The sequence below is a fragment of the Lonchura striata genome, chromosome 3, assembly GCF_050655825.1.
Source record: "Lonchura striata isolate lonStrDom1 chromosome 3, ASM5065582v1, whole genome shotgun sequence".
NCBI lineage: Eukaryota > Metazoa > Chordata > Aves > Passeriformes > Estrildidae > Lonchura > Lonchura striata.
In genome coordinates, this window is record NC_140705.1 from 96,034,147 (window position 1) to 96,049,256 (window position 15,110).

The 15,110-nt window shown below is 45.6% G+C and overlaps 1 protein-coding gene across 1 annotated transcript; it reads left to right on the forward strand.

The window, feature by feature from the left end:
• Positions 1–140: 140 nt before the first annotated feature.
• On the forward strand, positions 141–14,653 carry POLR1B (RNA polymerase I subunit B). The gene is made up of 15 exons (XM_021534863.4): positions 141–322; positions 400–567; positions 2,744–2,890; positions 3,729–3,861; positions 4,891–5,027; positions 5,509–5,732; positions 6,455–6,626; positions 7,516–7,687; positions 8,433–8,714; positions 9,282–9,415; positions 9,831–10,001; positions 10,614–10,770; positions 11,364–11,560; positions 11,950–12,203; positions 13,039–14,653. Exons 1-15 carry the CDS (start codon positions 179–181, stop codon positions 13,916–13,918), a joined length of 3,372 nt encoding a protein of 1,123 aa, XP_021390538.2. The 5' UTR covers positions 141–178; the 3' UTR covers positions 13,919–14,653.
• The last annotated feature ends 457 nt before the right edge of the window (positions 14,654–15,110 follow it).

Here is a 15,110-nt window from a genome sequence, read left to right on the forward strand (position 1 = left end):
ACGGGGCGACCGGGATCAGGGGCTGCGCGTCGGGAGGAGCGCAGCGCGGGGGCCGGAGCGGCGGGGCGGGCTCCGGGGACGGGAGCGGGCGGGAAGCGGCGCGCACGCGCGGGAGGCGGCGCGAGGCGCGCACGCGGCGCTTCCCGCGGGCCGCTTCCCGTGAGGAGCAGCGCGCGGCATGGCGGGCGCCGGGACGGGGTCGCGCCCGGACCCGCACCGCCTGCGGCGGCCGCGGCGCGGCACGGCCCAGCGCCACCTCACCAGCGCCCACATCGAGTCCTTCAACTACGCCGTCAGCGAGGGCGTCTATCGCGCCGTGCAGGTGCGGGGGGCGCGGGGCGGGGGGCGCGGCGCCGGGCCCGCTCCCGCCCCCGCCGCCCTAACCCGGTGCCATTGCAGGAGGTGCCTTCGGTGGAGTTCGCGCTGAAGGACACCCGGCTGGCGCTGACGCTGGTCGGGGTGTCCATCACCCCTCCCGCCGTGCCGGCCGGGACGGTGTGCCAGGAGAGGAGGGTGTTCCCAGCGGAGTGCCGCGGGGTCCGCAGCACCTACCGCGGCAGGATCACCGTAAGTGCCCGCGCCCACCGCGTGTCCCCGCACACGCGTGTCCCCGCCCTGTGGGGCTGCTGATCCCCGCACACGCGTGTTCCTGTCCCAGCAGAGCTCTGCACACGCGTGTCCCCGCCCTGTGGGGCTGCTGATCCCCGCACACGCGTGTTCCTGTCCCAGCAGAGCTCTGCACACGCGTGTCCCCGCCCTGTGGGGCTGCTGATCCCCGCACACGCGTGTTCCTGTCCCAGCAGAGCTCTGCACACGCGTGTCCCCGCCCTGTGGGGCTGCTGATCCCCGCACACGCGTGTTCCTGTCCCAGCAGAGCTCTGCACACGCGTGTCCCCGCCCTGTGGGGCTGCTGATCCCCGCACACGCGTGTTCCTGTCCCAGCAGAGCTCTGCACACGCGTGTTCCCATCCCCCTGCGCTGTAGATTTAAAGGCCCTTCCCGGCTCTCCGATCTCCCGCGGGGTTCAGGGAGCGCTGCCCCCGTGGGCTCTGGGGTGTTGGTGATGTGCGGCCTCGCTCTTTTTCCCCCGCACGTCAAGCTTGTCGCGGTCCCGACCCTGCTGCCCTGCTTTCCTGTTTGTCCCTGCAAGCAGCCAGCTAGCTTGCAAGTCCTTGGATGGAGACCCGTGTCATCCCAGAGAGCAGCATAATCCAAATCTTGTTTCTGCAGGAATCTAGGTTTCAAAAGCAGCGTTGGTCCCATACGGAAGTTCAGAGCTATAAATCTCTCCTGTTCACAAGTTCATGGTTTTTGTGAAAAGCTTTGAAATTTGCCCGGAGAGGAAGCATCCCCAGCAAATATTTTCCTTTGCAGTGTGAAAGGATTGCACATGGCTGTTTTCTGTTAAAATTATGTAGTTGTGTCTGAACTGATTGCGTATGTGAGGCACCTGGTGCAAGGGACTGCTTGCTTGGAATTTCAGCTTTTTTGCTTGCTTTCATTTGTGTTGGTTTTTTAAATTTATCTGCAGCCTTTAATTTCTCTGAATACCTTGCCATGATGAAAGTCACTCTAAGTGCAGTACCTTGTCTGAAAATGAAAGTGGGACAGTGCAGATTGTTCATAGCTGTATTCCCAGTGGATCTTAGATTTTCCTGAGCTACAGCTGGTTTTATTTTTCTTACCTGAATTATTTTCCTTTTTTTTTTTTTCATTGTCTGTCTAATTATTTTTTGAATGCTTGGAGCAGTTAGAACAGTTTGCTGTGTCTTGAGTGAAAAGGCATTATCTTGTGCTGGGAGAGGTTAACATCTCCCCTTCCCTGCCCATGCACAGCAGAAACCAGTCAGTAACCATTCCCTGTTTCCACTGTGCTGCTTTAACTCCATATCCCTCCCTCAGTTCCCACTGCCCCAGAGTAGGATGTGAGCCCCAGTCTACTGAGCAGCTGTAGACCCTTAGTCATCACTTCAGGTGTAGACCAGGCTGTAGCAGTGCCTGTGTAAGGCTGCCCCGTGGATTTAAAGAGGCACAGTAGCATTTCCCTTCCCTTTTCCAGTAGTTTCTGAGACTGTTATTCATGTTTGCTGCTGCCAGATGCTGAACTCACGTTCCTGTGTTGCAGTAATAATGTTTCTTTCCTGCAGGACAGCAGCTCTTTCAAAGCCCATCATTCTGCATGTAAAGTTAGGATTCTTTGCTCCCACAGTCTTCCTGCAGACCCACTGCCAGAACTTGTTAATAAATTTTTTTTTCCTGCATGCTTTTCTTTTTTGCTTTTAAGATCACTCACAAATGTGCTAGGTGAAGAAAGGAAAGATTTTGTCATGCCTGTAGTGTGGATGTCTTTTTAGTGGACACTTCTGTCTTCTACTTTTAACTGTTAACCTTCTGAACTTTTCTTTCCTGTGGCTGCCTTTTGTTTGTTTTGTTTATATTTAGGCTGCTCTGCTGAAGGGTCTGGAAGGCAAAGGAGGCTAGACGAACTTTGTTTACTCACCCAGAAGCTTCTTTACCTGACTCTAGACTTGTATGATTTTCTTCTGTAAACCTATGTTCACTGTTCCCCTGAGTGTAATCTTCATGCATGTATCTACTGGCTCCTTTTTTTATTATTGTTACCATTTTACAGTGATACAAGTCCGTTCAACTGTTTGTGGTTGTATGAAAGGTGCAGTTAATATAGCAGGAGATATTAAAAGGGCAACTTTAATTTCTTACTGTTGATGTTGTGTTGTTTTAGGCCGACATCAGCTGGTCATTGAATGACACGCCACAAGGGACTATCAAACAGCCCCTAGGATATATTCCAATCATGGTGAAGTCCAAATTGTGCAACCTCTATGGTTTTTCTCCACAAGACCTTATGCAGCATCGTGAGGAAGAAGAGGTAATGGGGATTTTGAGGGTCAGGAAAGTCTGTGTTTTACCTGAGCAGTCTGTCAGGCCACTTTCTCTTTGCAGGGCTTGAACATTTATATTTTGTTTCAAGTTTGACTTTCCATTTTCTCTTGAAAGCAGATTGTTTATGGGGGCTTGATGAAGCAGCTTGAGAAGTTGCAGCCATGGCTGTTCTTGAACACAGGGATCTGTTTGGTGTCAATACCTACAGTTTTGTTATAGAACCTCTCAGCTGCTACACAGCAACTGAGAGTGCTGTGAAGGGGACTGTGAGGAAAGATTTGTAGAATAGGCATTGAAAGAGACATTTCCATTCCCAGTTGTCTTCTGCAGCTTTTTCCCTGTCTTCCCAGTAGCATGTTAGCTGTGTATAATTGAATACATACTTATTTAGCACTGCATTTTGAACTCACAAAAAAAGAGAGAGAAAACTACAAAAGAAAATTGAAAAAGTAAGCTCGTATGTGACCAGACAGATATCTTTTGCTCTGAAAATCCTTCTGGTTTATAAACTCAAAATGAGAACTTCATAGGGCTTACTTTAAAAAGTTAGTGTCAGCTATTCAGAGTTGTTCCATTGATCGCAAAGGTTTTTTCTTCCTCTAAATTGTGGAACATGCATCCTTTTCCTTGCATTCTGCTACATTTATACTTCATAGACCCCTGCTAAGGAGTGTAGCCTTTCCAAAAGTAGTGCTGAATCATGTCTTGCTATTTCCCATTAAATGTTTGGGTTTTGTCTACAGTACAGGCATTTTTTTCCTTTCACTTACAATGCCGGTTCTGAGTTTCTGAGTATATTAACATGGTTTTACTTCTCCTGCTAGGAAATGGGAGGCTACTTTATAATAAATGGCTTAGAAAAAGTAATCAGGATGCTGATTATGCCCAGGCGAAACTTCCCTCTTGCAATGACAAGACAAAAGTGGAAAAACAGAGGCCCTGGTTTCACAGAGTATGGTAAGCTCAGGAGTTTCTTGCAGCATCCTAGTAACTACTGCTTGAGGACAAACAGGACTGACCATCTGTAGTTGAATTTTGGTAGTTTGTTTTGTTACAGTTCTTGTGTAATGTTAATATTTTTTGCTGCACATAAGAATAAAGGGTAAACACGCCACCATGATGGTACAAGCAAGAAGCAGGGACTTGCCTTGTGGGAGCTGTCTGAGCTACCCGTGGGAAGCAAGGAGATTTTATTCCAGGCTTTACAGTACCTGTCACCTTTTGTTGTGTGGAAGGTGTAACTAAAACCCCACTTTCAGTACAAGTCATTGTGTAATCCAGTGACATAATTTCACTGATTTTGTCCAGACTTCATGGTGGCAGATTTAATATTCAGGAGGCAGAGTAAACTAGCTTCATGACTACACCTTCCTTTTGTCAATGTATACTCAGCAAAATCACTTTAAAATTGAGTTGAGCTAGCAAATGTTAAATAGCATTTTAAATGTAATAGCATATTGCCAGTTGCTGATTTGACTGGACTATGTTGCTTGAACATACACTGTAGTCCCATGCTGGTTTATTTCAAGTCAGTGCCAGTTTAGATGGTCCTTTTTTTGTTTTATTTTTCTTTGTCCTGCAGATGGGAGTGTGGAGCTGGATCAGGAAACACTGCTGCTGCACAGCCACCCAAACACAGAGATAAGAGTGCCATTAGGAGCACTATTTGTATGTTACTCTGTCCTACAACCAAAGGTTATAGACAGGATAGTTGAGGCCTGGATCTTTCTTTAAAAACTGTGCATCTTCCAGACCTCTCAGCAAATGTACTGGCTGTCCTGAGACACAGCCCTCTTTAGCTAAGAGCTGACTTGAGGTCATGTATTTATTTGAAGTGGCACACTGACAGTGAAGTGAGCAATCTGCCTCATGTTCTCAGCCATCAAGTACCAAAGTTTTTCTCATGAATTGTCTCGCACCTCCTTGAACATGACACAGCAGCCACTTGGTTTTGTGCAGCTTATGCTGATGTTGTGTCTTTTGCAGGGGTGGTGATGCACTGTGTCAAGGATGAGCATACTGCAATAAATATGAACCTTCACTACTTGGAAAATGGCTGTGTCATGGTGAATTTCATTTTTCGCAAAGAGTTGTTCTTCCTCCCCTTGGGATTTGCTCTGAAGGTAAGCAATGAATGCTTGTCATTTCTATATTGAATAAATGCAGAAGTTTTGCAAAGCATTTTTATTTTAAGTTAACAAGAAAAAGCTAATTCCACTTGGAGTATTTTCAGTCAGCCTTCTAATCCTCATTAGAGAAAGGTCATCCAAACTGTGTAACACTGTAATCAAATAGTCTGCAGCAGAGAAAGTGTCTGTAGGGACAAGAGAAGAGAGGAGAGTCACACGCTCATGGTTTTGTGGGGTTTTTCTAATGTATTGTCTGGATGGAGATCATTATCAGTGTATGAATATCCCCTGCATTACTCTCTAAGGATCTCAAACCCAGAGCATTTTGCAGTTTTCATTGTGGAAGGGCATTTCTAGAGCACTGAAAACCTAAATCAGGGGTTAGTGTATACCACCTTAGTTCTTTAGCCATATATTGTCGACAGATGATGTTATGGGCCTCATTTTTATGATCTAATAAACTTCTGTCTCTCAGGCATTGGTTAATTTCCCAGACTACCAGATTTTTGAAGAGTTGGTGAAAGGAAGGGAAGATGACACCTTTTATGCGAACTGTGTTACTGAGATGATGAGAGCGGTGGTGGATGCTGGCTGTTTGACACAGCAAAACGTCCTGGATTACCTGGGAAAGAGCTTCAGAGTGAAACTCAACCTGCCTGAGTGGTACAGCAATGAACAGGCTGCAGATTTCATTCTGAGGTCTGTATGTGGCTGTGATCCAGTGTCATTGTGTTGAATTTATAAGCATATGTGAGAGTATTATGATGATATGTATTTTAATGGACTGATACAAGTATTCCCAAAACAATTTCACAAGAGGGTGGCAGGTTTTTTTTAGATCTTTGTCATGTCATTGATGAAAAACAAAGGTTGAGGAAGAGAAGGTTAAAGCTAGCTCTGTGACTGCTTGAGGATCCATTTGGTGAACAGAAATACTGCAGTTTATTACCAGTTTTACACAATCTCTGTCAACTCTGAATAATTTTTATCTTCTGAAATGGCAGAAAAGAGATGCTTTAAAATCTTCTTTCATTAAATAAGTTAGAAAGCAGTGGAAGGATTGGCTTTGAGACTGTCAGTGTGGCAGGCATTCAACTAAAAAAATTAATTTTTCTGGTAAAGTAGGTGTTTGTTCTTCTTCCAGCTTTAGGAATTAGGTGTGGTTTTCCTTTTTTCGTTTGTGCTGGACTGTTGCTCAGCCCACAGTTTTCCATACATGGTTTGATAGCAGTGGAGATTTGGAGTTCCTGTGGCAGGACACTGATAGTGCTAACAGAAATGTTTTGTAGTTTACGTCTACTAGCCTTATTAGGCTTTTATTTTTAAAAAATTGGTTTACAATTATTTAGGAGACACTTGAAGAACATGAAGCTAGCATGAAGAGATTATGGTAGTTGTCCTTCTTCTTTCTCTCCCTTCAGCAATTGTATCTGTATTCACCTGACCAATAGAACTGAAAAGTTCTACCTGCTCTGTATGATGACCCAGAAGCTCTATGCTTTTGCCAAAGGGGAATGCATGGAAGATAATCCAGACAGTCTTATGAATCACGAGGTGCTTACCCCAGGACAGCTCTTCCTTATGTTCTTAAAGGTAAGGTCATGGCTCCCATGTCTTTACATTTCTTTACAGATCAGAAAGTTGGTAACATGCTTCTGATTTAAACAGGTAACTTACTACTAATCTATTCCAATTCATTTTATAGGGATACCAAATTTTAGGATTCTGGGAGGAGAGTAGTGGTGTTCAGAAGCTTGAATGTCCCAAGAAATTAACTGTGGAATAGTAGTTCTCATCCCCTGATAAGATGCTCCCCTGAGTTATTACATAATTCTTAATATTTTTTCCCCTTTAGTCAGAATTTTCTTTAGCATTTCTTTAGTTTTGTACAAAGACTATAAAAATGTCTCTACTACTTGAGTGATTTGAAAATTAACTTGGAGAGGCATTTTTGTGCTACAAAAAACATCTACTAGGAACCAGAAAAAGCTGTTTTCCTGCCTAGCCCTTGCTGTCAGATCAGCAGGAAAGTTAACAGCCCCTTTTTTTTCAATCCTAAGATCCTAAATAGTCTAAAACATACAGTAGACACAGTGTACACTGCATACAGAGTTGTCCTTGTGGTCAGATTATAGGTACTATTTATGCTTTGGATTGTCTGTGCTTTATGAATTTATGAAATTCTCTTATTGTACTTCATTTGCCAGACTCATCACCATTCTGGGTGGAAGTGATTGCCAAGCTGTTGGGTGGGTGTTTTCCTTTTAGTTCGATATTGACATATACCATCAGCATCTCGACAGAATGAAGTCAGTGCTGGAAATAAGTCTGGAAAACTGTCAGTTCCTTAAAAGTTGTCAATCATGCTAATTTCAGAGGAGTTCTGTAGCATGTGCAGCTGATGTGCTAGATTAGAACTGATGTTCTAATTTGAGCCTTTCCTGTTCTGTATTAATTTTAAATCTCTCATTTTAAACCGTAGGAGAGGCTTGAAACCTGGCTGCAGTCTGTTAGGTTTGTTTTGGAGAAAAGAGCAGAAAAGGCAGATGTCACCCTAAATACAGACAGCCTGGTGAAGGCATTCAGCCTGGCACCAGACTTTACCAAGCCATTTGAGTATCTGCTTGCAACTGGTAACCTGAGGTCTAAAACAGGTAAATCTGCAGGCTTAAGGTGTCTTTTTTTCCTTTTTTTCCCATAAAACAGAATGAGGAACAATGTGAAATTGAGCTCTTTGGAAACAACTGGAAACAACTGCTTGTAGGCAGACATTATACACTGTAACTGAATTGCTAAAAGGGATTTGAAGAAAGGGATAGTTGAGGAAAAAGACAAGATTTATGCACAAGCGTAGGCATTGTGCATGGTATAGAACAGGTTAGTTATGAGAGCAAAGCCTCTACCCAGATGAACAGTTGAAATGAAATTTAGCATTGTTCAAAACAGTGATAATAATTAGATTTGCTTTCCCAAAGATTATTTCTCCTTTAGTCATATGAGCTTAAATGATGAGAAACTGGTTTGCTGATGTATATTCAGACTTATTTGATGCTTCTCTGAAGTGTCCAGTATGACAGTGTGTCATACTAGGAAATGAAGTTAGGTTAAAAACCTGCAGAATTTTGGTAAAACATACCAGCTGCAAATTCCTGTTTGCTTCACTGGCAATTACTTCCACATGTTTGTAAAAGGAACTAGATTTTAAGGAATAGCTTGGAATTTAAAGTCTCTAGGTCTCTTACAGGTCACTGAGTTGCCTGTGCACATGGTCCTGTCTTGTTGGGATCCAATGTGAGCATCTTTAGGGGTTGTGAAAAATGAGAAACTGTCTTGTAACATCATCCTGTGTTTCTTAAAGCTGGATGAGTTCCTGACATAAATCTTCCCTTTGTTCCCTAGGGCTGGGCATGTTGCAGGCCAGTGGTCTCTGTGTGGTGGGGGACAAGCTGAATTTCATCCGCTACCTCTCCCACTTCCGCTGCATACACAGAGGGGCAGCGTTTTCCCAGATGAGAACCACGACTGTCCGCAAGCTGCTGCCCGAATCCTGGGGCTTCCTGTGCCCTGTGGACACCCCGGACGGAGAGCCCTGTGGGCTGATGAACCACATGACAGCTCTGTGTGAAATTGTCACTGAGATGGTGCCCGTGAGAGACATTCCACCTTTGTTATGTTCCCTGGGTATGTTTCACTGACCTGATGGTTTGTGTTCTCCTTTTTTACCTCCCTGCCCTGCAGCCCCGTGCCTGGGAAGGCTTTTTCACACAGCATCACAGCACACTGCCCAGTTGAGAAGTGAAATCAAGTTTGACCTGTACTTACTAGGCTTCTGCTTAGTGGTAAATAACACATTGCTTGTACAGGCACATCAGCCTGTCAGTGTCAAAATTCAATGTCAGTGTCTCTCAGCTGTGTGTTGTAGTGTGAGGATGTTCACTGAAGCACAAGGAATTGCACAAGGAATTTCTTACAGCTCTGAAAAACTGGACTAAGCAGTAACTTTGTAATGACTTGACTTGAACTGAAGTTCATTTACGATTACCACAATAATAAGAATCCTTATTTCAGTAAGAAAGGGAGAGGGGAGTGACATTCTAAGTTGTAAATGTTTTTCATTTTCCATTGAACCTGTCTATGGTTTTGCCAAGAATTTTTTTATGTCTAGGTGTGAACTGAGACATGCGGTAACTTCTGTGTTTTGTTTGCTTGTTTTTGGCCGTTCCGTCCATCAACCCCCTCTTGCCACAGGTGTCACCCCCATTGATGCAGCTCCAAGCCGGCCTTACTCAGAATGCTACAGAGTTGTGCTGGATGGCTCCATGGTGGGCTGGGTAGAGCAGGAACTGGCTCCCGAGATTGCACAAACTCTCCGTCGTTTCAAGGTTTGTTGTCTTGTTTGAAATGTTTCTTAGCTAAACGTCTTCAACATGCAGTGGTCAAAAATAGGAATGTTTTGAACTTCTTTTTTTTTTTTTTAACCCAGTAAGTTGTCTTTGGCTGCATATTAGTATTGGAGTATGCTTTTGTGTTACTTTTTTTTATTGATCCATATGTTTCATCTGGTGGTTTATGAAGTTACAGATTTTGAAAGAACATTTTCTTGGAAAAGGCAAGATAAGACGTATTCTGTCTTTATTTTTTTGGTGGAGTTTTTTTCTAAAATGTATTTCTAAAAACTCTTCTCTATAGTTTTTTATTAATGGCTGCAGCTGTGGTTGACATTTTCATTGAGTGACCAGGTGGATGCAGTTTAGTTAAATTTAGTGTTTCTAGATTGTTATTTCTTTGCACCAACAGATAACACAAGAGAAGAGATTTCCTGCACGGGCAGAAGTGGTCCTTATCCCAATGACAGGAAAACCCAGCCTGTATCCTGGACTCTTCATTTTCACTAACCCTTGTAGGATGGTGCGGCCTGTCAGAAACCTGTCCTATGGAAGGAATGAATGGATTGGGACTCTGGAGCAGGTGGGGTTTGCATATTCCCATGTTGCAGAGATAGCTGGCATCAAAAATGGGTTTGGTAAATATTTATGAAAGGAGCTGAGGATGAGGCTTGTGTTGAAGAGCTAGAATAGGTGATGAAAGACGGTTTTTCACTCCTGCAAATTGATTTCTGGTAAATGTCATAGCTGGACTGTAGAGATCTTTTTGAGCTCTTCAAATCTGCTCTCAGTATTACCTTTGTGAAGATTTGAGGTAAAGGATTGCTGTGTTGTGTGTACTATGTCATCTTGTGTTACATCGTGTTTGCCAAGTGGCTCCTGGGCAGCCAAGTGGATTGCTGGGGAGCTCATCCACTTGGAACTATTAAAGTGGGAGACAGAAAAGAGGATACGTTACTGCAGTTTTATATTTCAGGCTTGTAAGTTTGCGGGCTTACTTCCCTTGCAGCTAATCTGTGCTAGGTAGTTTACCAGCTGCTGTCCGATTTCTCTTGCTAATACACTACAGTGCAGTGCAGGCGACAGCCACAGCTGAAACTGAAATGGACAGAAAGCCATCAGAGACAGCTTTGTTTTGTTTCCTTCCCTTTAAAAAAAGGCAGTGAACAAGCATTATCCAATTTGATGTTTGCAGATCTTCATGAATGTAGCCACTCTGGAGTCAGAGGTGGTGCCTGGAGTGACCACTCACCAGGAACTCTTTCCTCACAGCATTTTGAGCGTGGTGGCCAATCTCATTCCCTTTTCTGACCACAACCAAAGTCCACGGAACATGTACCAGTGCCAGATGGGTAAGTGCTGAAGTACCCAGTGCTGCAAGACACTGGGCAGAGGGATTGACACCTCAATAACACCTCTAGTATATTGAATTTCTGACAGTATTATCAGAAAGATGTCCTTAAAGCACTGCCTCTTTCTCATACTTTTCTGCAATTAGCAATATGACTGTTCAAAACTCAGTTCCCTTGGCAGGATATTGATGCTGCAGAAGCAAATGCTTTTTGGCCTGGAAATACACAACATAGGCCTCACTCTGGGAAACTCTGGGGAGAAAACACATATACATATATACATCTCCCTCCAAAACAAGTAAACACACAAAAAAAAAAAAAATCAAGTAAGCAAAACCAGAAAGACCACAGTAACCTTAATGGGAATTTTGAAATTGCAGAAGAGAAAATAAAATTAGATGTAGTCCTTATGAAATGCTGTGAAAGGCATTGTGTATTGTGGTTCATAGAAAAATTAGAGCTGGGCTTAGGGCAATTATTAAATTCCAAGGGAGTTAAGATTGATAATCCCTCTAAATTTGTATGTATTTCCAGCTTTTTTTCTTAACAAGATACACAGAGGAATAAATCCAAGTTTCCCTCCTTCCCTCCAGGAAAGCAGACCATGGGGTTTCCTGTTTACAACTACAAGGATCGCTCAGATAACAAGCTGTACCACCTGCACACCCCTCAGAGCCCTCTGGTGAGGCCCAGCATGTATGACTATTATGGGATGGACAGCTATCCTGTTGGCACCAATTCCATCGTGGCTGTCATCTCCTACAGCGGCTATGACATGGAAGATGCAATGGTAAGCCACCAGAAGGGAAAAAATCCTGCTGTCCTGTGAAGGAATTTGATGTGGGGCACTGGGAGTAGGGGTGACACTCAGCTAGAAAAACCCCACTTTCTTTCTCTGCTGGTCCTCACACCTTTTGAGCAGATTCAGCAGCACAGTGGTTGTGTTGTTACAGCTGGGTGTTTTGGGAGTAGAGCAGAGTTTCGTTTGTCCAAGGCCATGGTCTTCCAGCTTTTTAAAATACTGGGGTTACATGAGGCTTGAGCTTTTTGGAATGGTGACTTACTGGGAAACTTTAAAAAGGCAATGTTCCCATTTTGATCTGATGCTTACCTTTGTAAATGTTTTCTTCTTTGAAGTTATCAGCAAGTCTTTAACAGGCTTTTGTTTCTCCCTTTTAGATTGTAAATAAATCTTCCTGGCAGAGAGGATTTGCTTATGGAAGTGTTATCAAGGCGGAGAGCATTGACCTTTCCCTTAAAGCCAGCAGGGCAGGAGATAATTTAGTATTTGGCATCAAGCCTGGCGATCCAAACATTGGGGAGAAGCTGGATGCTGATGGACTGCCTTTTGTTGGGTCTATCCTGCAGCCTGGGGATCCCTTCTACAGCTTCATGAACCTCAACACAGGGGAGACCTTCACTGTGTACTATCCGTAAGTACAGCCTGTCGCTCCTGGCTCTGCTCACCCCGTGGGGAGAGCAGTTGGCCCTTCCCCTACAGATGTTCCCTTTTCTCCTCACATAATAGTGTCCATGGCATGACAGAGAGCATGAAGTTCATGCTGTAGGTGACTCCCAGACATGTATCACATCTTTTCTCTAAACCAGTGTGTGCTGCAGAGCTGGCTTGTGCCAGGAGATTTTTTTTTTTTTGTGTGATTTGCCTGTGCTGGTTGTATGTGGACACGATAACAGTTAAACAAGCCTGCAGCAGACCCCTGGCACATGGAATATCAGGCTGAGGGCTCATCTATAGAAGAAGCACAACCCTGAGCAAGACACTTGTCAAAGCTCACACTTTGCCCTTTCTGCTCTGAACTTCCCTGTCTACTGAAGAACAGCATCAAGTTCTTTATTTTGGGATCCCATCAGTATGGTGTGAGTTTATTGGTGGTAGGGAGAGGGGCTGCTGCCTTAACACAATAGAAATGGCAGTGGGATGCAGTTTTATCAGATACAAAGTGTGATAACAGATGAACTAGGTTGAAATTATCCTTAATTTATATCATGGGTGGCACATTATCCAATCACCTGAAAGTGATACCTGAATGGCACTTGGAAGATGCCTTTGAATTGTTTCCTTGCCCTAATTCTTACACAGTCTGAGTTCCCTCACTACTGAGTAGTACTTTGAAGAATGGTAGTGTTTCTCAGCTGTCCAAAGACTTTTTATAAGTAGTTTAGGTTTTTTGCCTCATTTTCCTTTTGAAACTAAAAATTATTATCAAGCCTGACACCTTTGCTATGATTGTTCCTCCACTTACACAGGAGTAAGGAAGTGGGCATTGTGGACAACGTTAGATTGTGCAGCAATGACCGTGGCACTGGGAAGTTCAAGAAGGTTTGCATCACTGTGAGGGTTCCCCGAAATCCCACTATTGGAGACAAATTTGCCAGCCGTCACGGACAGAAAGGTATCCTGAGCCAGCTCTGGCCCGTCGAGGACATGCCCTTCACAGAGAATGGGATGGTTCCAGACATCCTCTTCAACCCTCACGGCTTTCCCTCCCGCATGACCATTGGGATGTTAATTGAGAGCATGGCAGGGAAGTCAGCAGCCCTACATGGGGTCTCCTATGATGCCACTCCCTTCACCTTCACCGAGAAGAAGTCTGCTCTGAAATACTTCGGTGAGACTTTAGCGAGCGCGGGTTACAACTTCTTTGGCACAGAAAAGATGTACAGCGGCATCAGCGGGGTGGAGCTGGAGGCTGACATCTTTGTGGGGGTGGTGTACTACCAGCGTCTGCGCCACATGGTCTCTGACAAGTTCCAGGTGAGGACCACGGGGCCCCGAGATGCTGTCACCAACCAGCCTGTCAAGGGCAGGAACGTGGAAGGTGGGATCCGCTTCGGCGAGATGGAACGGGATGCTCTGCTGGCCCATGGCACGTCCTTCCTGCTGCAGGATCGCCTGTTCAACTGCTCCGACGGCTCCGTAGCCTACGTGTGCACAAGCTGCGGCAGCATGACATCCCCTGTGCTGGAGAAACTGTCCCGCTCCTCTGTGACCAGCAGCAGGAGGTATTCCTGCTCCATCTGCAGTGAGGTGGACACCATCGAGGTTGTCCCTGTGCCCCATGTCTTCCGCTACTTCGTGGCTGAGCTGGCAGCCATGAACATAAAAACAAAGCTCAACGTGGAGTAGCTTGGTCCTTGGCATGATGAATAGTTGGGGGGAGAAGGCACATATGAAGTTGTCCTTTTCCCTGAGTTTCGGGTATTAAGTTAGTTCTCAGGTTCTTCAAAAGAATTCAAGATTATTTTGATGTTTGTATTGCGACATGGTGCTTGCCAAGTTGTAGGGCAAGGAAAGGTGGCTCTGTTGGTTTGTTTGGACTTCCCAAAGGATCACCAGCTATTCAGATGGGTATGAAAATCAGGCAATATTGCTGCTCCACCCAAGCTCCTGGGTTGAGAGTGACTGGGTTCTTTGAATTCAGGCTGAACTGTAGGTATGAAGAGGTCATAAAACAGCATGAAGTGAATGCTGGAAATCATCACCAAAAAAATTTCCTCGTTTTTTTCAAGAAAAATCTTCAGAAAACGTATGCCTTAATGATGGGTTTGTGTTGAAATTATTGTACGTTTTTTCTTTATTTCAATTAATGTGCCTTGAGTCATAAAGAAGGTGGCACGAAGTTCTGCTGCATGAAGACACAGCCTTGACTGCAAGTAATCAAGGTTGTCCTGCCAGGTGCGTCCTGGAAGTGTTTGGTGTCACCCAAGCCCAGCGGTGCTGGGGTTTGGAGTTTGTTTTGGTGCATTTGGTTCTGCCAGGTGCGTTCTGGAAGTGCTTGGTGTCACCAAGCCCAGCGGTGCTGGGGTTTGGAGTTTGTTTTGGTGTGTTTGGTTGAGGAAGAATAAAGCAGATGCGTTTCCAGTCTGGCTCATGCTTGTGCAGCATGGATATTGTAGGACTGAAGCTCGTCCTCCCCTTAAGTCCACAGCAGCTGCCACCCTAGCCTGTCCCAGGTGTCGTCCGTTCCCCTCTGCCTGCCCCAGCCACCGCAGGGCCGAGCGTGTGTCCCGGGCACAGCCGTACCCTGTGGTACGGCCCAGAGTTCTTGTGCAGTTTCTTCCTCACCTGCCGGCTGGGCCGGGGGGTGCTCTGGGGGCTCGGCAGGCGGGAGGCGGTGGGGGTGTGCCCGGGGAAGAGGTGCGGATGTGCCGCACGCCCGGCGGTTCCCGCACGGCCCGCAGCGCCCCCGGGGCCGGGACTCGCTCCGTGGCGCGGCCGGGAAGGAGCGGCGGCCCCGGCGGGGCGGAGCGGGGCTGTACCGCCGGCAGCGGGGCGCCGCGCCGGTGGGCGGTGCAGCTGGAGCTGCGGGTGGGGGCTG

Excerpts from the sequence above, each read along its gene's own strand:
- POLR1B (XM_021534863.4), top strand. The coding sequence starts at position 179 with ATGGCGGGCGCCGGGACGGGGTCGCGCCCGGACCCGCACCGCCTGCGG. Across the intron at positions 6,627-7,515 it reads TCTTCCTTATGTTCTTAAAG|GAGAGGCTTGAAACCTGGCT; the intron begins GTAAGGTCATGG and ends TTTAAACCGTAG. Across the intron at positions 12,204-13,038 it reads ACCTTCACTGTGTACTATCC|GAGTAAGGAAGTGGGCATTG; the intron begins GTAAGTACAGCC and ends CCACTTACACAG.